General features: G+C 52.6%; 1 protein-coding gene across 1 annotated transcript in view; it reads left to right on the plus strand.

Moving 5' to 3' along the window:
- The window catches only part of LOC132396499 (sperm flagellar protein 2-like), an 85,406-nt gene that overhangs the window by 24,371 nt on the left and 38,317 nt on the right, over positions 1–22,718 (plus strand). Inside the window, exons 4-7 of the mRNA XM_059974060.1 lie at positions 10–164; positions 7,122–7,232; positions 9,127–9,219; positions 15,717–15,755. Of these exons, the coding sequence (XP_059830043.1) occupies positions 10–164; positions 7,122–7,232; positions 9,127–9,219; positions 15,717–15,755 (398 nt within the window). The remainder of the gene's footprint in view (positions 1–9; positions 165–7,121; positions 7,233–9,126; positions 9,220–15,716; positions 15,756–22,718) is intronic.

A 22,718-nucleotide genomic window follows, 5' to 3' on the forward strand; every position in this document is an offset into this window, starting at 1 on the left:
TTTTGATAGACTGACAAGTTTCCTGGAGCACTGGCCCAAGCTGGAGAAGTGGTTTACGGGACAGCAGATCCTGGCAAAGGTGAATGGGGAGCTGCAACAGGCCGAGCTACTGGAGAAGCTGGAGCTGGTTCTGGTGGAGTGCCTGCTCAAAAAGCACAGCAGAGGTGAGCAGCCGTGGCACAGGAGGCAGGACTAGACCCACAGCAGGTACCCGGGCACCCAGTGTAAGGCGAGTGTGGTGAGTGAAGCCCTGCACGTTCTTCCTCATTTGCTGTGTTCACAGGTGAAGGAAGGCTCGAGATGCATGGGGACTGGAGGGAGGAGGAGATAGGGCGTCCAAACTCCTATTGACTGGAGGGGGGGGGAGGAGAAAGGAGACAGGGCTTCCGAAGTCCCATTGACTCGAGGGGCAGGAGGCAGAGTGCCCAAAATTCCAGTGAGCGGAGGGGGCACAAGGAAAGAGGCAGGGTTGTTGTAGAAGGAAGAATCAGGGGTGATGAGGAGACAGGGAAAGAGGGAGAGGGATTGTACAGTGTGAGTTTGGATACGTTGTGTGTTCTGGCTTAGACTGCAGTACAGATGACGGTGTGCTGGGTGTACAGTATATTGGCTTTCATAAATTAGGGGATTGAGTTTAAAGCTGCAAGGTAGTATTGCAGCTTTATAAAACCCAGGTTAGATCATACTTTATTGTGTTTAGTTCTGGCTACCTCATTACAGGAAAGATGTGGAAGCTTTAGAGAGGGTGCAGAGGAGGTTTACCAAGATGCTGCCAGTATTGGGCAGCATGTCCTTGTGGATAGGTTGAGTGAGCGAAGGCTTCTCTTTTTGGGGTGAAGGATGATGAGAGATGCCTTGATAGAGGTGTACAAGATGATAAGAAGCACAGATGGAGTGGACAGCCAGAGACTCTTTCCCAGCTAATAAGACAGGCATGATTTTAAGGTGATTAGAGGAAAGTGTTCGGGGGTGGAGAGAATGTCAGAGGTAGGTCTTTTTTGACAGAGTGGGGTGGGTGTGTGGAATGCCCTGCCAGGGGTGGTGGTAGTTGAGGCAGATATGGTAGGGATATTTAAGAAACTCTAGGCACATGGGTGCTAAAAAAAATGGAGGGCTATATGGGAGGGAAGGGTTCGATTGATCTTAGAACAGGTTGAAAGATCAGCACAACAATGGCCTGTACTGTGCTGTACTATATTGTCAACAGTGGTGCTGGGGAGGAAACCCCAGGGTGTGGTCAGGGAATGGTTCAAAATACATTTATTGTAAAAGTATGTATACTATGTACAACCTTGAGAGTCATCTCTCGTAGGCATCCACTGAACAAAGAAACAAAAAATAACATGCACAACAAAGACTGACAAACATCCAATTTACAAAAGAAGTTGATGTTAGTCTGGCGAGACTATGGGTCTGCACCTGGAAAGTCTTGCTTCGGTCTGTGTTGGTAGAGCAGTGTCTGTTGTGGCTGTTGAGGCCCACATGGGAGTGACTGCACTGGTCTCGGCTGCAGCAACTGCACTGGAAGGCGCTGTCCTCTGGTGTTGTCTTGGTGCAGTTTTATCAGCGAGTGCACTTTTCTTCAGCAGCAGGCCTCAGCTTCTCTTGTCCTCTTTTTAGACCTTTGCGTAGTTCCAGCCTCCAGCGAGAGCGATCACTTGCAATGTCCTCCTGCCTCTCGATGTTCATGTAGAGTGACATCATGTCTCTCTTGCAGACATCTTTGAAACGAAGATGGGGCCGCCCTTGCGCTGTCCTGCCAAAGGCCAGTTCCCCGTACAGCAGGTCTTTCGGGATCCTCCTGTCTGACATGCGGTGTACATTCCCCAGGCGGTGGAGACGGCGTTGTTGGAGTAGGGTGAAGAGGCTGGGTATCTGGGCGTGGGTCAGGACCTCATTGTTGGTGACTCAGTCAGTCCACTTGACGTCCAGGATGTGTCTTAGGCTGCGAAGGTGGAAGGTGTTGAGACGCTGCTCTTGTCTGCAGTAGAGGCTCCAGGTCTTGCCGCCGTAAAGCAGTGTGCTGAGGATGCAGGCCCTGTAGACTGCAATCTTGGTGTGCATTGTCAGCTTTCTGTTCTCCCAGACTCTCCTTGTCAGCCTGGTGAACGTTGAGGTTGCTCATCCGATCCGTCTGTTGATCTCGAAGTCTGGGGAGAGACTGCCTGTGACAGTGGAGCCAAGACCCCAAGATCAACAAAAGAGGAAATAATAAAGAAAGTAAACAAATAATGCGGAGAACACGGGCTGCAGGCTCCCCGAAATTCAGTCCACAGGTAGTGAGCCCATTCAGAGCTGTGACCAGTGAAGCTTTTTCAGGAGCACAGTGGCTGCAGGGAATAACTGCTCCCAAACCTGGCGGCATGGGACCCTGCACACCCTCCCCGCGCCTGATCATTGTAACGAAAAGAGAGAGATACGGAATGGGCAAAGGAGGGCCAAGATGGCCTGTTTCCGTGCTGTGATTGTTATATGGATTGTTATATGGTTAAAGGTGGGGAAACTTCATTGGCAAGGAGTCATGTTCCCCTGTCCTACAGCCACACTGACTGAAGGTCCTGGCCCAGACAGTCCCCCGCTCCCAGTACTTTTGTTGTGAGGCTCTGTCTGAGCCCTGTATCAGCTTGTTTGCAGGCATCTACTCAGTTCCTGTGGCTCAGATCCATCACAAAGTGTCCAGATCCTATAGTCTGCTGCCACCATCCCCTCCTGTGGTCAATGAGGGTTCAGCCTTCATCAGTCAGGGTGCTGACTGTAAAAAGAGAGGTGTTACAGCTATATTAAGCATTGGTTAGGCCACAGCTGGAGTGAGTACATTACAGAAAGGATATGGAGAGGGTGCAGAGAATGCTCCCTGGATTGGAGAGTATGTGCTATAAGAAGATATTGAACAAACAAGGAGTGTGTATTCTGGAGCATTAGAGGGTATATGTGTGTGTAAAATTATCTGCAGTATGAATGATAGATAAGAAGATCTGTCATATGAAGAGAGTCTGATGTTTCTGGGCCTGTATCCACTAGAATTCAGAAGAATGAGGAGTGACCTCATTGAAAGCTAGTAGGCAGCCGTCGAACCCAGGGGATCGTGGGTTTGTGACTCTGGTGGACTGTGTCCTCTCCAGGGCGCGAGCCTGGGTGGGAAGGTTTGAAGAACCGGCTGTTGCCCACGCAGCGGGTTCCCCCTCTCCACATCACTGATGTAGTCCAAGGGGAGGGCAAGTGCTGATACAGTTTGGCACCAGTGTCATCACAGAAGTTGCCAGAGTGAAATTGTAAACAACTTCAAACTGCCTCTGGGTTTACTCCCTCAGCCTTTCCCATGGGTGAGTATGGTTGCTAGGCAGTGGAGATTTAAAAATCAGAGTTTTCCCTCTCAGGCGGGCTGCCGTCCAAGGCTGTCGAGCCCCACCTGCCTGAAGCAACTGGCTTTGAGGTGCCAGTTGTCCACCTTTGCCCCTTCTCTTGTCAGTAGAAACAGTTCCACCAGGCCTAGTAGCTAAGCCACACGTGAAGGCCAAGAGTTGGACTTGGTTGACAGATTCTGTTAGAGACTCACATCATTTGGAGCACTTTATAGGTAGTGGGAGCTTATCCCCACTACCACCCCCGGCTATGACAACCTTAGGTGAAAGGCTTTGATAGAGTGGATGTGAAGAGAACATTTCCATGGTGGGGGAGTCTAAAGCCAGAGAACACAGCCTCAGAATAGAAGGGCATCCTTTTAGAAGGAGGATCTCATGCAGGATAGATGTATTCCAAAAACAAAGCAATACTCAAATGGCAAAATAGTACAACCGTTGCTGACAAGAGAAGTCAAAGCTAATGTAAAAGCAAAAGAAAGGGCATATATCAAAGCAAAAATTAGTGGGAAAACAGAGGAAAGCTACTGGCATGTTTAGAGCATTGGCTGATTGGGAGGAGGCAGCGAGTGGGATTAAAAGAATCCTTTGCTTGCTGACTGCCAGGGATTAGTGGTGTTCCACAGGAGTCAGTGTTGGGACAGCTTCTTTTGAAAACCTACAGAAAGCAACTGAAAATCATTAGGAGGGAAAAACTGAAATATGAAAGCAAGCTGGCAAACAATATCAAAGTGGATAGTAAAAGCTTTTTTCAAGTATGTAAAAAATAAAAGAGAAATGAGAGTGGATATCAGATTGTTAGAAAATGAGGCCGGAGAAATAATATTGGGGGCCTAGGAGATGGCAGATGATCCAAATGAGTATTTCAGTCTTCCTTGTGAAAGACACTAGCAGTGTGCCAGATGCTAAAGGATGTGAGGAAAGAGAAGTGAGTGCAGTTACTATTACAAGGGAGAAGGTGCTCAAAAATTGAAAGACACAGGGGACTTAAGTAACCCGGACCAAATGACATGCACCCTAGGGTTCCAAAAGAGGTAGCAGTAGAGATTGTGGAGGCATTAGTAATGATCTTTCAAAAATCATTGGACTCTGGCATGGTGCCAGAGGACTAGAAAATTGCAAATGTCACTCCACTCTTTAAGAAAGGAGGTAGGCAGCAGAAAGGAAATTATAGACCAGTTAGCCTGGCCTCAGTGGTTGAGAAGATATTGGAGTCAATTGTTAAGGATGAGATTAAGGAGTACTTGGTGACACAGGACAAGATAGGACAAAGTCAGCACGATTTCTTTAAGGGACAATGTTGCCTAACAAACCTGTTGAACAAGTAGGATAGATAAAGGGGATGCAGTGGATGTTGTCTATTTGGACTTTCAGAAGGCCTTTGACAAGGAACTACACATGAGGCTGCTTACCAAGTTACGAGCCGATGGTATTACAGGAGAGTTACAAGCATGGTTTAACATTGGTTGAATGGGAGGAGGTAGTGAGTGGGAATGAAAGGATGGCAGACCTGGATCTGGGCTGTACCTTCAAAATATCTGGACCTGACTTGCACTACCTTACTTTCCCTTTTATATTTTCTAATTATGACATAATTTAAATTTTTTATTCTATTTATTTCGATTTGTACTTCAGGGAGCGCAAAGCACAGAAAGAAATATCACTGTGACGACTGTACACTCTAGTATCAATTGTTTGGTGACAATAAAGTAAAGTAGAGTGACTAGTGGTCCGCAGGGGTCGGTGTTGTTGGGACCGCTTCTTTTTATGCTGTATATAAATGATTTAAATGATGGAAGAGATGGCTTTGTTGTCAAGTTTGCATATGATACGTAGATTGGTAGGAGCCAGGTAGTCTACAGGTAGGCTGCAGAAGGACTTAGACAGATTAGGAGAATGGGCAAGAAAGTGGCAAATGAAATACAAGTTTGGAAAATGCATGGACATGCAGTTTGGTAGTAGAAGTAAAAGTGAAGACTATGTTCTATTTAGGGAGAAACTCCAAAGATCTGAGATAGAAAGGGACTTGGGAGTCCTTGTGCAGAACACCCCAAAGCTTAACTTGCAGGTAGAGTTGGTGGCGAGGAAGGCAAATGCAATGTTAGCATTCATTTCAAGAGGCCTGGACTACAGGCTTTATAAGGTGAGGCCTCACTTTGTGTATATTTTGGGCATGGCATCATAGAAATGATGTGATGGTATTGGAGAGGGTTTAGAGGAGCTTCACAAGGATGATTCCAGGAATGAAAGGTTTAACATACGAGGAACACTGGGTTTGTACACACTGGAATTTAGTAGGATGAGGGGGGATCTCATTGAAACTTTCCGAATGTTGAAAGGAATGGACAGAGTAGACATGAAAAGGATGTTTCCCATGGTGGTGGAGTCTAGGACAAGAGGTCACAGCCTGTCAGGATAGAGAGGGTCCAATTAAAACAGATGCAGTGAAAATTCTTTAACCAGAGGATGGTAAATTTGTGGAATTTATTACCACAGGCAACTGTGGAGGCCAGGTCAGTGGGTGTATTTAAGGCTAAGCTTGATAGGTTCTTGATTGGATACGGCATCAAAGGTTCTTGGGAGAAGGCCAGGAAGTGGAGGTGAGGAGGGGATAAAAGATCAGCCATAATTGAAGAGTGGAGCAAACTCGATAGACCAAATGTCCAAATTCTGCCTCTATGTTTTATGGTCTTATGGAATTCCTTTAGTCAGAGAGTGGTGAATCTGTGGAATTCTTTGCCACCGGCTTTGGTGGAGGCCAGGTCATTGGGTGTGTTTAAAGCAGAGCTTGTCAGATCCTTGATTGGTCAGGGCATGAAAGGATATGGAAGAAGGCAGGAGATGGGCTCTGCGAGAAAAATTGGATCAGCCATGATGAAATAGTGGAGCAGACTCAATGAGTCAAATAGCATAATCCTGCTCCTATATCTTATGGGCTTATAATCAGTCTTTTTCCTAGAGTAGAAATGTCGATTCTAGAGGGTTTAGCTTGAAGATGAGGGAAGAAAGTTTAAAAAGGCTTTGTAGGGCCAGATTATTTTTGCACAGAGAGTGGTGGATACCTGGCAATGCTTCCAGCACAAGTCATAGAGTTATACAGTGTTGACCCAGGGGCCAAACAGCCAGTCCTGTTTGCCCACGTTTGGCCCACATCCCTCTAAACCAGGGCTTCCCAACCTTGGTTTTACGGACCCCTAACTTAATGGAATTGGTGAGCCCTTAATGGTAAGCCCTTCCTATCCAGATACCTTCCAAATGTCTTTTAAGTGTCGTTATGACAGCAGATACAATATCAGTCTTTAAGAGGTCTGGGCACACTCATGAACAGACAGGGTATGAATGAGTACCAACCTCTGACTAGCATAATCAGCACAGGCATGGTGGGCCGAAGGGCCTGTTCCTGTGCTGTGAACTATTTAGCTTGATCAATGCTCCATTGTGATACTTCATGAATATCATCTTGCAGATTAACCCATTGTACACCACCTCAAGATGCTTCACAGCCAGAGGGTGCGGTAGTAGTTAGACATGTGACCATCATGGTCAGCATGGACATGCGTGTACCTATGCCATACAGTTCTGTGAAGATCTGGGTAAAAGGTCATTTGCAGGAGAGTCAGAATTTATTTCAGTCCAGGGTCAAGTTTCTGTTAACCTGATCACTGATCTCATTGCTGTTGGAGAGAACTCGCTGTGTGGAATCTAACTGCCCTGTTTCCCATGTCAGCACCGTGACTTCACCCCACTTGGTCTGAATTCCAGATGCTGTGACTGAGAAGCCTCCAGAGGTGACCACACCTGCCCTGGCTGAAACATCTCCTTCCCAGGGCCTTCAGGAGACCTCTCCAAAGGATGTGAATTTAGTGGGAAGTGGTGAGTGTCAGTGTGATGAAGGGGAACGCTGGGATTCCTTGCACTCTGTAAGATCTGCTTCAGAATAGAGCCCATCTCCTTTCCATCTCCGTTCACCTTTGAAGCTACCATCAAAGTTATTGAAGAACAAAATGTCCCAGCAAGGCATGGGTCAACAAGCCATTCAGCCCCTCTTTGTGTTTGATTACCATTTGATTCAATAGTGAATATTAACATTTCATAGCAATATACAAAATTTTGAAGGAACTCAGCAGGTCAGGCAGTGTCTATGAAGGGGAATATACAGTTGACATTTTGGGTTGAAACCCTTCATCAGGACTTGGCTCAAAGCATTGACTGTTTACTCCTTTCTGTAGTTGCTGCCTGACCTACAGAGTTCCTCCAGCATTTTGACTGTGTTTTCTCTAGATTTCCAGCATCTTCAGAATCTCTTGTGTTTATCTCTTCTCATCAGTTGTTCTGACTAAGTCACTTAAACACCTCATTGAGATTAGTTTGAGCCTCACAGTCTGTCCAAACTTTCCTCAAAAGACAATTCATCCACAAACCTAATGAACCTTCTCTGAATGCAAACACGAGGAAATCTACAGATGCTGAAAATTCAAGCAACACACACAAAATGCTGGTGGAACGCAGCAGGCCAGGCAGCATCTATAGGAAGAAAGACAGTCAATGTTTTGGGCCGAGACCCTTCGTCAGGACTAACTGAAGAAAAGATAATAAGAGATTTGAAAGTGGGAGGGGGAGGTGGAAATCCAAAATGATAGGAGAAGACAGGAGGGGGAAGGGTGAAGCTAAGAGGTGGCCATTGCAAACGGCGAAGAAGGTGTCTTGGAGGCATGGAAGGGATTGTGATAGGGACACCAGGTACCTTCTCATGGTGGAGAATGTCACCCTCAGAGCTCGACGGGAGAAACAATGGGATCAGAGTCAATTAAATGTGAGTACCTGGGGTCCTCAGAAGGTCCAAATTGAGAAGCTCGAAAATGAATCCTGAAGCCAATTGGAGTCAGTTGGCAGCAGAGACACGTTCCAAGGAAGGATATATGGCTGTTGTAATGGGTCTGGGTCAAAATGTGATCGAAAAGTTGAAGGGCCAAAGAAATTACAGATGGGGAACAGTGAGAGAGGGTTTCACTGAACTTTCCCTTCAACTTTTCGATCACATTTTGACCCAGACCTGTTACTACAGCCGTATATCCTTCTTTGGAACGTGTCTCCGCTGCCAACTGATTTCAGGATTCGTTTTCGAGCCTCTCAATTTGGACCTTCTGAGGATCCCAGGTACTCACATTTAATTGACTCTGCCTCCCATTGAGCTCTGAGGGGGACACTCTCTGCCATGAGAAGGTACCTGGTGTCCCCATCACAATCCCTTCCACCCCTCCGGGACATTTTCTTCGCCGTTTATAATGCTCTTAGCTTCACTTCTGCACCTCCTGTCTTCTCCTATCATTTCAGAGTTCCCCCTCCCCCTCCCAGTTTCAAATTTCTTACTATCTTTTCTGTTAGTCCTAACAAAGGGTCTCGGCCCAAAACATCGACTGTACTTCTTCCTAAAGATGCTGCCTGGCCTGCTGCGTTCCACCAGCATTTTGTGTGTATAGCTTGAACTTTCTCTGAATCTCATTTAACACTTTAAACCTTAGTCTCTGCTCAAAACATTGAGATTCTCCACGAGAAGTGCTGCCTGACCTGAGTTCATCCAGCACTTTTTGTGTGTTGCTCTGGATTTGCTGCAATGAATGAATCTCTTGTTTTTCTGTGGTTTTATATTATTTAACATTTCCACTCCATGATTCAAAGTGTCTCCACCACCATCAAGCACTCCTGTGATAACCAGGCAATCTCGCCCTCCCCCAGCTATCTCCTCAATAACTTGTCTTACCCGCAGGTTCTGTGAGTGTTCCCAGCTCTGCCAAAGAGAAGATTAAAGTGTCGCTTGGTGATAAGAAGCAGAACAAATCTGGCTCCATTAGTCAGGCAGGTACGATGGAGGCTCCCTGCAGATCAGTGAGTTTGCGAACCACCTCGAGTGGGAAAGCATTGTACTGGAAAGTTCAGTCTGCAGAGCTGCCTGGTGTTCAGTGAGGCAGTTAGACCTGTCAACTGCTGCATCAGCACAGCCCCTGCCAAAGGTGTTTATTGCACAACAGGCCTCTGGGGTAGATGAGTGCAGCAGTCGTTTCAAATGGAAGTGTCTCCTCTCAGACAGTAATATGCCTGTGGAATTCTATGCGTGCCAAATCAATAGGGGAGTTGAAACATCAACTGTTTGTGGAAGGGGATTGAGCGAGTGGGGGAGAGTCATCATGGGCTGTGGGAGGGGATTGAATGGGTGGGGAGAGTAAGTGACAGGGAGGTGTGTCTGGGGGCTGTGGGAGGGGATTGAATTGGTGGGGAGAGTAAGCGACAGGGGGAGAGTGTCCAGGGGCTGTGGGAGGGGATTGAGTGGGTGGGGGGAGAGTGTCTGTGGGCTGTGGGAGGGGATTGAGTGGATGGGGGGGAGAGTGTCCGTGGGCTGTGGGAGGGGATTGAGTGGGTGTGGAGAGTAGGGAGAGTGTCTGTGGGCTGTGGGAGGGGATTGAGTGGGTGAGGAGAGTAGGCGATAGGGGGAGAGTGTCCGTGGGCTGTGGGAGGGGATTGAGTGGATGGGGGGAGAGTGTCCGTGGGCTGTGGGAGGGGATTGAGTGGGTGAGGAGAGTAGGCGATAGGGGGAGAGTGTCCGTGGGCTGTGGGAGGGGATTGAGTGGATGGGGGGAGAGTGTCCGTGGGCTGTGGGAGGGGATTGAGTGGATGGGGGGAGAGTGTCCGTGGGCTGTGGGAGGGGATTGAGTGGGTGCGGAGAGTAGGGAGAGTGTCCGTGGGCTGTGGGAGGGGATTGAGTGGATGGGGAGAGTAGGGAGAGTGTCCGTGGGCTGTGGGAGGGGATTGAGTGGGTGCGGAGAGTAGGGAGAGTGTCCGTGGGCTGTGGGAGGGGATTGAGTGGATGGGGAGAGTAGGGAGAGTGTCCGTGGGCTGTGGGAGGGGATTGAGTGGATGGGGAGAGTAGGGAGAGTGTCCGTGGGCTGTGGGAGGGGATTGAGTGGATGGGGGGAGAGTGTCCGTGGGCTGTGGGAGGGGATTGAGTGGATGGGGAGAGTAGGGAGAGTGTCCGTGGGCTGTGGGAGGGGATTGAGTGGGTGGGGAGAGTAGGCGATGGGGAGAGTGTCCGTGAGCTGTGGGAGGGGATTGAGTGGATGGGGGGAGAGTGTCTGTGGGCTGTGGGAGGGGATTGAGTGGATGGGGGGAGAGTGTCCGTGGGCTGTGGGAGGGGATTGAGTGGATGGGGGGAGAGTGTCCGTGAGCTGTGGGAGGGGATTGAGTGGGTGAGGAGAGTAGGCGATAGGGGGAGAGTGTCCGTGGGCTGTGGGAGGGGATTGAGTGGATGGGGGGAGAGTGTCCGTGGGCTGTGGGAGGGGATTGAGTGGATGGGGGGAGAGTGTCCGTGGGCTGTGGGAGGGGATTGAGTGGGTGCGGAGAGTAGGGAGAGTGTCCGTGGGCTGTGGGAGGGGATTGAGTGGATGGGGAGAGTAGGGAGAGTGTCCGTGGGCTGTGGGAGGGGATTGAGTGGGTGCGGAGAGTAGGGAGAGTGTCCGTGGGCTGTGGGAGGGGATTGAGTGGGTGTGGAGAGTAGGGAGAGTGTCTGTGGGCTGTGGGAGGGGATTGAGTGGGTGAGGAGAGTAGGCGATAGGGGGAGAGTGTCCGTGGGCTGTGGGAGGGGATTGAGTGGATGGGGGGAGAGTGTCCGTGGGCTGTGGGAGGGGATTGAGTGGGTGGGGAGAGTAGGGAGAGTGTCTGTGGGCTGTGGGAGGGGATTGAGTGGGTGAGGAGAGAAGGCAATAGGGGGAGAGTGTCCGTGGGCTGTGGGAGGGGATTGAGTGGATGGGGGGAGAGTGTCCGTGGGCTGTGGGAGGGGATTGAGTGGGTGGGGAGAGTAGGCGATAGGGGGAGAGTGTCCGTGGGCTGTGGGAGGGGATTGAGTGGGTGGGGAGAGTAGGCGATAGGGGGAGAGTGTCCGTGGGCTGTGGGAGGGGATTGAGTGGGTGGGGAGAGAGTGTCCGTGGGCTGTGGGAGGGGATTGAGTGGATGGGGGGAGAGTGACCGTGGGCTGTGGGAGGGATTGAGTGGATGGGGGGAGAGTGTCCGTGGGCTGTGGGAGGGGATTGAGTGGATGGGGAGAGTAGGGAGAGTGTCCGTGGGCTGTGGGAGGGGATTGAGTGGGTAGAGAGAGTAGGGAGAGTGTCCGTGGGCTGTGGGAGGGGATTGAGTGGATGGGGAGAGAGTGTCCGTGGGCTGTGGGAGGGGATTGAGTGGGTAGAGAGAGTAGGGAGAGTGTCCGTGGGCTGTGGGAGGGGATTGAGTGGATGGGGAGAGTAGGGAGAGTGTCCGTGGGCTGTGGGAGGGGATTGAGTGGATGGGGGGAGAGTGTCCGTGGGCTGTGGGAGGGGATTGAGTGGATGGGGAGAGTAGGGAGAGTGTCCGTGGGCTGTGGGAGGGGATTGAGTGGATGGGGGGAGAGTGTCCGTGGGCTGTGGGAGGGGATTGAGTGGATGGGGAGAGTAGGGAGAGTGTCCGTGGGCTGTGGGAGGGGATTGAGTGGGTGCGGAGAGTAGGGAGAGTGTCCGTGAGCTGTGGGAGGGGATTGAGTGGATGGGGGGAGAGTGTCCGTGGGCTGTGGGAGGGGATTGAGTGGATGGGGGGAGAGTGTCCGTGAGCTGTGGGAGGGGATTGAGTGGATGGGGGGAGAGTGTCCGTGAGCTGTGGGAGGGGATTGAGTGGATGGGGGGGAGAGTGTCCGTGGGCTGTGGGAGGGGATTGAGTGGGTGGGGTGAGTAGGCGATAGGGGGAGAGTGTCCGTGGGCTGTGGGAGGGGATTGAGTGGATGGGGGGAGAGTGTCCGTGGGCTGTGGGAGGGGATTGAGTGGGTAGAGAGAGTAGGGAGAGTGTCCGTGGGCTGTGGGAGGGGATTGAGTGGATGGGGAGAGAGTGTCCGTGGGCTGTGGGAGGGGATTGAGTGGGTAGAGAGAGTAGGGAGAGTGTCCGTGGGCTGTGGGAGGGGATTGAGTGGATGGGGAGAGTAGGGAGAGTGTCCGTGGGCTGTGGGAGGGGATTGAGTGGATGGGGGGAGAGTGTCCGTGGGCTGTGGGAGGGGATTGAGTGGATGGGGAGAGTAGGGAGAGTGTCCGTGGGCTGTGGGAGGGGATTGTGGGTGCGGAGAGTAGGCGATAGGGGGAGAGTGTCCGTGGGCTGTGGGAGGGGATTGAGTGGGTGAGGAGAGTAGGCGATAGGGGGAGAGTGTCCGTGGGCTGTGGGAGGGGATTGAGTGGATGGGGAGAGTAGGGAGAGTGTCCGTGGGCTGTGGGAGGGGATTGAGTGGATGGGGGGAGAGTGTCCGTGGGCTGTGGGAGGGGATTGAGTGGGTGGGGAGAGAGTGTCCGTGGGCTGTGGGAGGGGATTGAGTGGATGGGGAGAGTAGGGAGAGTGTCCGTGGGCTGTGGGAGGGGATTGAGTGGGTGCGGAGAGTAGGGAGAGTGTCCGTGGGCTGTGGGAGGGGATTGAGTGGATGGGGGGAGAGTGTCCGTGGGCTGTGGGAGGGGACTGAGTGGATGGGGGGGAGAGTGTCCGTGGGCTGTGGGAGGGGATTGAGTGGATGGGGAGAGTAGGGAGAGTGTCCGTGGGCTGTGGGAGGGGATTGAGTGGATGGGGAGAGTAGGGAGAGTGTCCGTGGGCTGTGGGAGGGGATTGAGTGGGTGCGGAGAGTAGGGAGAGTGTCCGTGGGCTGTGGGAGGGGATTGAGTGGGTGCGGAGAGTAGGGAGAGTGTCCGTGGGCTGTGGGAGGGGATTGTGGGTGCGGAGAGTAGGGAGAGTGTCCGTGGGCTGTGGGAGGGGATTGAGTGGATGGGGAGAGTAGGGAGAGTGTCCGTGGGCTGTGGGAGGGGATTGAGTGGGTGCGGAGAGTAGGGAGAGTGTCCGTGGGCTGTGGGAGGGGATTGAGTGGATGGGGAGAGTAGGGAGAGTGTCCGTGGGCTGTGGGAGGGGATTGAGTGGATGGGGAGAGTAGGGAGAGTGTCCGTGGGCTGTGGGAGGGGATTGAGTGGATGGGGAGAGTAGGGAGAGTGTCCGTGGGCTGTGGGAGGGGATTGAGTGGATGGGGGGAGAGTGTCCGTGGGCTGTGGGAGGGGATTGAGTGGATGGGGAGAGTAGGGAGAGTGTCCGTGGGCTGTGGGAGGGGATTGAGTGGGTGCGGAGAGTAGGGAGAGTGTCCGTGGGCTGTGGGAGGGGATTGTGGGTGCGGAGAGTAGGGAGAGTGTCCGTGGGCTGTGGGAGGGGATTGAGTGGATGGGGGGAGAGTGTCCGTGGGCTGTGGGAGGGGATTGTGGGTGCGGAGAGTAGGGAGAGTGTCCGTGGGCTGTGGGAGGGGATTGAGTGGGTAGAGAGAGTAGGGAGAGTGTCCGTGGGCTGTGGGAGGGGATTGAGTGGATGGGGGGAGAGTGTCCGTGGGCTGTGGGAGGGGATTGAGTGGATGGGGGGGAGAGTGTCCGTGGGCTGTGGGAGGGGATTGTGGGTGCGGAGAGTAGGGAGAGTGTCCGTGGGCTGTGGGAGGGGATTGAGTGGATGGGGAGAGTAGGGAGAGTGTCCGTGGGCTGTGGGAGGGGATTGAGTGGATGGGGGGAGAGAGTCCGTGGGCTGTGGGAGGGGATTGTGGGTGCGGAGAGTAGGGAGAGTGTCCGTGGGCTGTGGGAGGGGATTGTGGGTGCGGAGAGTAGGGAGAGTGTCCGTGGGCTGTGGGAGGGGATTGTGGGTGCGGAGAGTAGGGAGAGTGTCCGTGGGCTGTGGGAGGGGATTGAGTGGATGGGGGGAGAGTGTCCGTGGGCTGTGGGAGGGGATTGAGTGGATGGGGGGAGAGTGTCCGTGGGCTGTGGGAGGGGATTGAGTGGATGGGGAGAGTAGGGAGAGTGTCCGTGGGCTGTGGGAGGGGATTGAGTGGGTGCGGAGAGTAGGGAGAGTGTCCGTGGGCTGTGGGAGGGGATTGTGGGTGCGGAGAGTAGGGAGAGTGTCCGTGGGCTGTGGGAGGGGATTGAGTGGATGGGGAGAGTAGGGAGAGTGTCCGTGGGCTGTGGGAGGGGATTGTGGGTGCGGAGAGTAGGCGATAGGGGGAGAGTGTCCGTGGGCTGTGGGAGGGGATTGAGTGGATGGGGGGAGAGTGTCCGTGGGCTGTGGGAGGGGATTGAGTGGATGGGGGGAGAGTGTCCGTGGGCTGTGGGAGGGGATTGAGTGGATGGGGGGAGAGTGTCCGTGGGCTGTGGGAGGGGATTGAGTGGATGGGGGGAGAGTGTCCGTGGGCTGTGGGAGGGGATTGAGTGGATGGGGGGAGAGTGTCCGTGGGCTGTGGGAGGGGATTGAGTGGATGGGGGGAGTGTGTCCGTGGGCTGTGGGAGGGGATTGAGTGGATGGGGAGAGTAGGGAGAGTGTCCGTGGGCTGTGGGAGGGGATTGAGTGGGTGCGGAGAGTAGGGAGAGTGTCCGTGGGCTGTGGGAGGGGATTGAGTGGATGGGGGGAGAGTGTCCGTGGGCTGTGGGAGGGGATTGAGTGGATGGGGAGAGTAGGGAGAGTGTCCGTGGGCTGTGGGAGGGGATTGTGGGTGCGGAGAGTAGGGAGAGTGTCCGTGGGCTGTGGGAGGGGATTGAGTGGATGGGGAGAGTAGGGAGAGTGTCCGTGGGCTGTGGGAGGGGATTGTGGGTGCGGAGAGTAGGGAGAGTGTCCGTGGGCTGTGGGAGGGGATTGAGTGGATGGGGAGAGTAGGGAGAGTGTCTGTGGGCTGTGGGAGGGGATTGAGTGGATGGGGAGAGTAGGGAGAGTGTCCGTGGGCTGTGGGAGGGGATTGAGTGGATGGGGAGAGTAGGGAGAGTGTCTGTGGGCTGTGGGAGGGGATTGAGTGGATGGGGAGAGTAGGGAGAGTGTCCGTGAGCTGTGGGAGGGGATTGAGTGGGTGCGGAGAGTAGGGAGAGTGTCCGTGGGCTGTGGGAGGGGATTGAGTGGGTGCGGAGAGTAGGGAGAGTGTCCGTGGGCTGTGGGAGGGGATTGAGTGGGTGCGGAGAGTAGGGAGAGTGTCCGTGGGCTGTGGGAGGGGATTGAGTGGGTGCGGAGAGTAGGGAGAGTGTCCGTGGGCTGTGGGAGGGGATTGAGTGGGTGCGGAGAGTAGGGAGAGTGTCCGTGGGCTGTGGGAGGGGATTGAGTGGGTGCGGAGAGTAGGGAGAGTGTCCGTGGGCTGTGGGAGGGGATTGAGTGGGTGCGGAGAGTAGGGAGAGTGTCCGTGGGCTGTGGGAGGGGATTGAGTGGGTGCGGAGAGTAGGGAGAGTGTCCGTGGGCTGTGGGAGGGTTTTTGGTGTGTCATGAGTGTGAACGAATTTCCATCATTGTCAGCTATTTACTTTTTCACAGATGCTACGGGCAAGCAGAGCTCAGCGAAGGGGAAGAGCGGTAAGCTGATTGATGTCAGTGTGGTGACAGTGTCACTGTGTGAGTGATGTCTGTCTGGTGACGGTGTCACTGTGTGAGTGATGTCAGTCTGGTGACGGTGTTACTGTGTGAGTGATGTCAGTCTGGTGACGGTGTCACTGTGTGAGTGATGTCAGTCTGGTGACGGTGTCACCGTGTGAGTGATGTCAGTCTGGTGACGGTGTCACTGTGTGAGTGATGTCTGTCTGATGAGAGTCTCACTGTGTGAGTGATGTCAGTCTGATGACGGTGTCACTGTGTGAGTGATGTCTGTCTGGTGACGGTGTCACTGTGTGTGTGATGTCTGTCTGGTGAGAGTCTCACTGTGTGAGTGATGTCAGTCTGGTGACGGTGTCACCGTGTGAGTGATGTCAGTCTGGTGAGAGTCTCACTGTGTGAGTGATGTCTGTCTGGTGACGATGTCACTGTGTGAGTGATGTCTGTCTGGTGAGAGTCTCACTGTGTGAGTGATGTCTGTCTGGTGACGGTCTATCTGTGTGAGTGATGTCAGTCTGGTGAGAGTCTCACTGTGTGAGTGATGTCTGTCTGGTGACGGTGTCACTGTGTGAGTGATGTCTGTCTGGTGACGGTGTCACTGTGTGAGTGATGTCTGTCTGGTGACGGTGTCACTGTGTGTGTGATGTCAGTCTGTTGACGGTGTCACTGTGTGAGTGATGTCTGTCTGGTGACGGTGTCACTGTGTGATTGATGTCTGTCTGGTGACGGTGTTACTGTGTGAGTGATGTCTGTCTGGTCAGAGTCTGACTGTGTGAGTGATGTCTGTCTGGTCAGAGTCTGACTGTGTGAGTGATGTCTGTCTGGTGACGGTGTCACTGTGTGAGTGATGTCTGTCTGATGAGAGTCTCACTGTGTGAGTGCTGTCAGTCTGGTGAGAGTCTCACTGTGTGAGTGATGTCAGTGTGGTGACGGTGTCACTGTGTGAGTGATGTCTGTCTGGTGACGGTGTCACTGTGTGTGTGATGTCTGGTGACGGTGTCACTGTGTGAGTGATGTCAGTGTGGTGACGGTGTCACTGTGTGAGTGATGTCTGTCTGGTGACGGTGTCACTGTGTGTGTGATGTCAGTCTGGTGACGGTGTCACTGTGATTGATGTCAGTGTGGTGACAGTGTCACTGTGTGAGTGATGTCTGTTTGATGGTGGTGTCACTGTGTGAGTGATGTCTGTCTGGTGACGGTGTCACTGTGTGAGTGATGTCTGTCTGGTGACGGTGTCACTGTGTGAGTGCTGTCAGTCTGGTGAGAGTGTCACTGTGTGAGTGATGTCTGTCTGGTGACGGTGTCACTGTGTGAGTGATGTCTGTCTGGTGACGGTGTCACTGTGTGAGTGATGTCTGTCTGGTGAGAGTCACTGTGTGAGTGATGTCTGTCTGGTGACGGTCTATCTGTGTGAGTGATGTCTGTCTGGTGAGAGTGTCACTGTGTGAGAGATGTCTGTCTGGTGACGGTGTCACTGTGTGAGTGATGTCTGTCTGATGGTGGTGTCACTGTGTGATTGATGTCAGTCTGGTGACGGTGTCACTGTGTGATTGATGTCTGTCTGGTGAGAGTGTCACTGTGTGAGTGATGTCTGTCTGGTGACGGTGTCACTGTGTGAGTGATGTCTGTCTGGTGAGAGTCTCACTGTGTGAGTGATGTCTGTCTGGTGAGAGTGTCACTGTGTGAGTGATGTCTGTCTGGTGACGGTGTCACTGTGTGAGTGATGTCTGTCTGGTGAGAGTCTCACTGTGTGAGTGATGTCTGTCTGGTGACGGTGTCACTGAGTGAGTGATGTCAGTCTGGTGACGGTGTCACCGTGTGAGTGATGTCAGTCTGGTGACGGTGTCACTGTGAGTGATGTCTGTCTGGTGACGGTGTCACTGTGTGAGTGATGTCTGTCTGGTGACGGTGTCACTGTGTGAGTGATGTCTGTCTGGTGACGGTGTCACTGTGTGAGTGATGTCTGTCTGGTGACGGTGTCACTGTGTGAGTGATGTCAGTGTGGTGACGGTGTCACTGTGTGATTGATGTCTGTCTGGTGACGGTGTCACTGAGTGAGTGATGTCTGTCTGATGACGGTGTTACTGTGTGAGTGATGTCAGTCTGGTGACGGTGTCACTGTGTGTGTGATGTCTGTCTGGTGAGAGTCTCACTGTGTGAGTGATGTCAGTCTGGTGACGGTGTCACCGTGTGAGTGATGTCAGTCTGGTGACGGTCTATCTGTGTGAGTGATGTCAGTCTGGTGAGAGTCTCACTGTGTGAGTGATGTCAGTCTGGTGACGGTGTCACTGTGTGAGTGATGTCTGTCTGGTGACGGTGTCACTGTGTGAGTGATGTCTGTCTGGTGACGGTGTCACTGTGTGTGTGATGTCTGTCTGGTGACGGTGTCACTGTGTGTGTGATGTCAGTCTGTTGACGGTGGCACTGTGTGAGTGATGTCTGTCTGGTGACGGTGTCACTGTGTGATTGATGTCTGTCTGGTGACGGTGTTACTGTGTGAGTGATGTCTGTCTGGTCAGAGTCTGACTGTGTGAGTGATGTCTGTCTGGTCAGAGTCTGACTGTGTGAGTGATGTCTGTCTGGTGACGGTGTCACTGTGTGAGTGATGTCTGTCTGATGAGAGTCTCACTGTGTGAGTGCTGTCAGTCTGGTGAGAGTCTCACTGTGTGAGTGATGTCAGTGTGGTGACGGTGTCACTGTGTGAGTGATGTCTGTCTGGTGACGGTGTCACTGTGTGTGTGATGTCAGTCTGTTGACGGTGTCACTGTGTGAGTGATGTCTGGTGACGGTGTCACTGTGTGAGTGATGTCTGTCTGGTGACGGTGTCACTGTGTGAGTGATGTCTGTCTGGTGACGGTGTCACTGTGTGTGTGATGTCAGTCTGGTGACGGTGTCACTGTGATTGATGTCAGTGTGGTGACAGTGTCACTGTGTGAGTGATGTCTGTTTGATGGTGGTGTCACTGTGTGAGTGATGTCTGTCTGGTGACGGTGTCACTGTGTGAGTGATGTCTGTCTGGTGACGGTGTCACTGTGTGAGTGCTGTCAGTCTGGTGAGAGTGTCACTGTGTGAGTGATGTCTGTCTGGTGACGGTGTCACTGTGTGAGTGATGTCTGTCTGGTGACGGTGTCACTGTGTGAGTGATGTCTGTCTGGTGAGAGTCACTGTGTGAGTGATGTCTGTCTGGTGACGGTCTATCTGTGTGAGTGATGTCTGTCTGGTGAGAGTGTCACTGTGTGAGTGATGTCTGTCTGGTGACGGTGTCACTGTGTGAGTGATGCCTGTCTGATGGTGGTGTCACTGTGTGATTGATGTCAGTCTGGTGACGGTGTCACTGTGTGAGTGATGTCAGTCTGGTGACGGTGTCACTGTGTGAGTGATGTCTGGTGACGGTGTCACTGTGTGAGTGATGTCTGTCTGGTGAGAGTGTCACTGTGTGAGTGATGTCTGTCTGGTGACGGTGTCACTGTGTGAGTGATGTCTGTCTGGTGAGAGTCTCACTGTGTGAGTGATGTCTGTCTGGTGAGAGTGTCACTGTGTGAGTGATGTCTGTCTGGTGACGGTGTCACTGTGTGAGTGATGTCTGTCTGGTGAGAGTCTCACTGTGTGAGTGATGTCTGTCTGGTGACGGTGTCACTGAGTGAGTGATGTCAGTCTGGTGACGGTGTCACCGTGTGAGTGATGTCAGTCTGGTGACGGTGTCACTGTGAGTGATGTCTGTCTGGTGACGGTGTCACTGTGTGAGTGATGTCTGTCTGGTGACGGTGTCACTGTGTGAGTGATGTCTGTCTGGTGACGGTGTCACTGTGTGAGTGATGTCTGTCTGGTGACGGTGTCACTGTGTGAGTGATGTCAGTGTGGAGACGGTGTCACTGTGTGATTGATGTCTGTCTGGTGAGAGTCTCACTGTGTGAGTGATGTCTGTCTGGTGACGATGTCACTGTGTGAGTGATGTCTGGTGACGGTGTCACTGTGTGAGTGATGTCTGTCTGGTGAGAGTGTCACTGTGTGAGTGATGTCTGTCTGGTGACGGTGTCACTGTGTGAGTGATGTCAGTCTGGTGACGGTGTCACTGTGTGAGTGATGTCTGTCTGGTGACGGTGTCACTGTGTGAGTGATGTCTGTCTGGTGACGGTGTCACTGTGTGAGTGATGTCTGTCTGGTGACGGTGTCACTGTGTGATTGATGTCAGTGTGGTGACGATATCACTGTGTGAGTGATGTCTGTCTGGTGACGGTGTCTGTGTGAGTGATGTCTGTCTGATGGTGGTGTCACTGTGTGATTGATGTCAGTCTGGTGACAGTGTCACTGTGTGAGTGATGTCTGTCTGGTGAGAGTCTCACTGTGTGAGTGTGAGTGATGTCAGTCTGGTGACAGTGTCACTGTGTGAGTGATGTCTGTCTGGTGAGAGTCTCACTGTGTGAGTGATGTCAGTCTGGTGACGGTGTCACTGTGTGAGTGATGTCAGTCTGGTGACGGTGTCACTGTGTGAGTGATGTCTGTCTGGTGAGAGTCTCACTGTGTGAGTGTGAGTGATGTCTGTCTGGTGACGGTGTCACTGTGTGAGTGATGTCTGTCTGGTGACGGTGTCACTGTGTGATTGATGTCAGTGTGGTGACGGTGTCACTGTGTGAGTGATGTCTGTCTGGTGACGGTGTCACTGTGTGATTGATGTCAGTGTGGTGACGATGTCACTGTGTGAGTGATGTCTGGTGACGGTGTCACTGTGTGAGTGATGTCTGTCTGGTGAGAGTGTCACTGTGTGAGTGATGTCTGTCTGGTGACGGTGTCACTGTGTGAGTGATGTCTGTCTGGTGAGAGTGTCACTGTGTGAGTGATGTCAGTGTGGTGACGGTGTCACTGTGTGAGTGATGTCTGTCTGATGAGAGTCTCACTGTGTGAGTGATGTCAGTCTGGTGACGGTGTCACTGTGAGTGATGTCTGTCTGGTGACGGTGTCACTGTGTGAGTGATGTCTGTCTGGTGACGGTGTCACTGTGTGAGTGATGTCTGTCTGGTGAGAGTCTCACTGTGTGAGTGATGTCAGTCTGGTGACGGTGTCACTGTGAGTGATGTCTGTCTGGTGACGGTGTCACTGTGTGAGTGATGTCTGTCTGGTGACGGTGTTACTGTGTGAGTGATGTCAGTGTGGTGACGGTGTCACTGTGTGATTGATGTCTGTCTGGTGAGAGTCTCACTGTGTGAGTGATGTCTGTCTGGTGACGATGTCACTGTGTGAGTGATGTCTGGTGACGGTGTCACTGTGTGAGTGATGTCTGTCTGGTGAGAGTGTCACTGTGTGAGTGATGTCTGTCTGGTGACGGTGTCACTGTGTGAGTGATGTCAGTGTGGTGACGGTGTCACTGTGTGAGTGATGTCTGTCTGGTGACGGTGTCACTGTGTGAGTGATGTCTGTCTGGTGAGAGTGTCACTGTGTGAGTGATGTCTGTCTGGTGACGGTGTCACTGTGTGAGTGATGTCTGTCCGGTGACGGTGTCACTGTGTGATTGATGTCAGTGTGGTGACGATATCACTGTGTGAGTGATGTCTGTCTGGTGACGGTGTCTGTGTGAGTGATGTCTGTCTGGTGACGGTGTCACTGTGTGAGTGATGTCTGTCTGGTGAGAGTGTCACCGTGTGAGTGATGTCTGTCTGGTGACGGTGTCACTGTGTGAGTGATGTCTGTCTGGTGAGAGTCTCACTGTGTGAGTGATGTCAGTCTGGTGACGGTGTCACCGTGTGATTGATGTCTGTCTGGTGACGGTGTCACTGTGTGAGTGATGTCTGTCTGGTGACGGTGTCACTGTGTGAGTGATGTCTGTCTGGTGACGGTCTATCTGTGTGAGTGATGTCAGTCTGGTGACGGTGTCACTGTGTGAGTGATGTCTGTCTGGTGACGGTGTCACTGTGATTGATGTCAGTGTGATGACAGTGTCACTGTGTGAGTGATGTCTGTCTGGTGACGGTGTCACTGTGTGAGTGATGTCTGTCTGGTGACGGTGTCACTGTGTGAGTGATGTCAGTCTGGTGACGGTGTCACCGTGTGAGTGATGTCAGTCTGGTGACGGTGTCACTGTGTGATTGATGTCTGTCTGGTGACGGTGTCACTGAGTGAGTGATGTCTGTCTGGTGACGGTGTCACCGTGTGAGTGATGTCTGTCTGGTGACGGTGTCACCGTGTGAGTGATGTCTGTCTGGTGACGGTGTCACTGTGTGAGTGATGTCTGTCTGGTGAGAGTCTCACTGTGTGAGTGTGAGTGATGTCTGTCTGGTGACGGTGTCACTGTGTGAGTGATGTCAGTCTGGTGACGGTGTCACTGTGATTGATGTCAGTGTGGTGACAGTGTCACTGTGTGAGTGATGTCTGTCTGGTGACGGTGTCACTGTGTGAGTGATGTCAGTCTGGTGACGGTGTCACTGTGTGAGTGATGTCAGTCTGGTGAGAGTCTCACTGTGTGAGTGTGAGTGATGTCTGTCTGGTGACGGTGTCACTGTGTGAGTGATGTCAGTCTGGTGACGGTCTATCTGTGTGAGTGATGTCAGTCTGGTGACGGTGTCACTGTGATTGATGTCAGTGTGGTGACAGTGTCACTGTGTGAGTGATGTCAGTCTGGTGACGGTGTCACTGTGTGAGTGATGTCAGTCTGGTGACGGTGTCACTGTGTGAGTGATATCTGTCTGGTGACGGTGTCACTGTGTGAGTGATGTCAGTCTGGTGACGGTGTCACCGTGTGAGTGATGTCAGTCTGGTGACGGTGTCACCGTGTGAGTGATGTCAGTCTGGTGACGGTGTTACTGAGTGAGTGATGTCAGTGTGGTGACAGTGTCACTGTGTGAGTGATGTCTGTCTGGTGACGGTGTCACTGTGTGAGTGATGTCAGTCTGGTGACGGTGTCACTGTGTGAGTGATGTCAGTCTGGTGACGGTGTCACCGTGTGAGTGATGTCAG

This window comes from Hypanus sabinus, chromosome 7 (genome assembly GCF_030144855.1).
Source record: "Hypanus sabinus isolate sHypSab1 chromosome 7, sHypSab1.hap1, whole genome shotgun sequence".
NCBI lineage: Eukaryota > Metazoa > Chordata > Chondrichthyes > Myliobatiformes > Dasyatidae > Hypanus > Hypanus sabinus.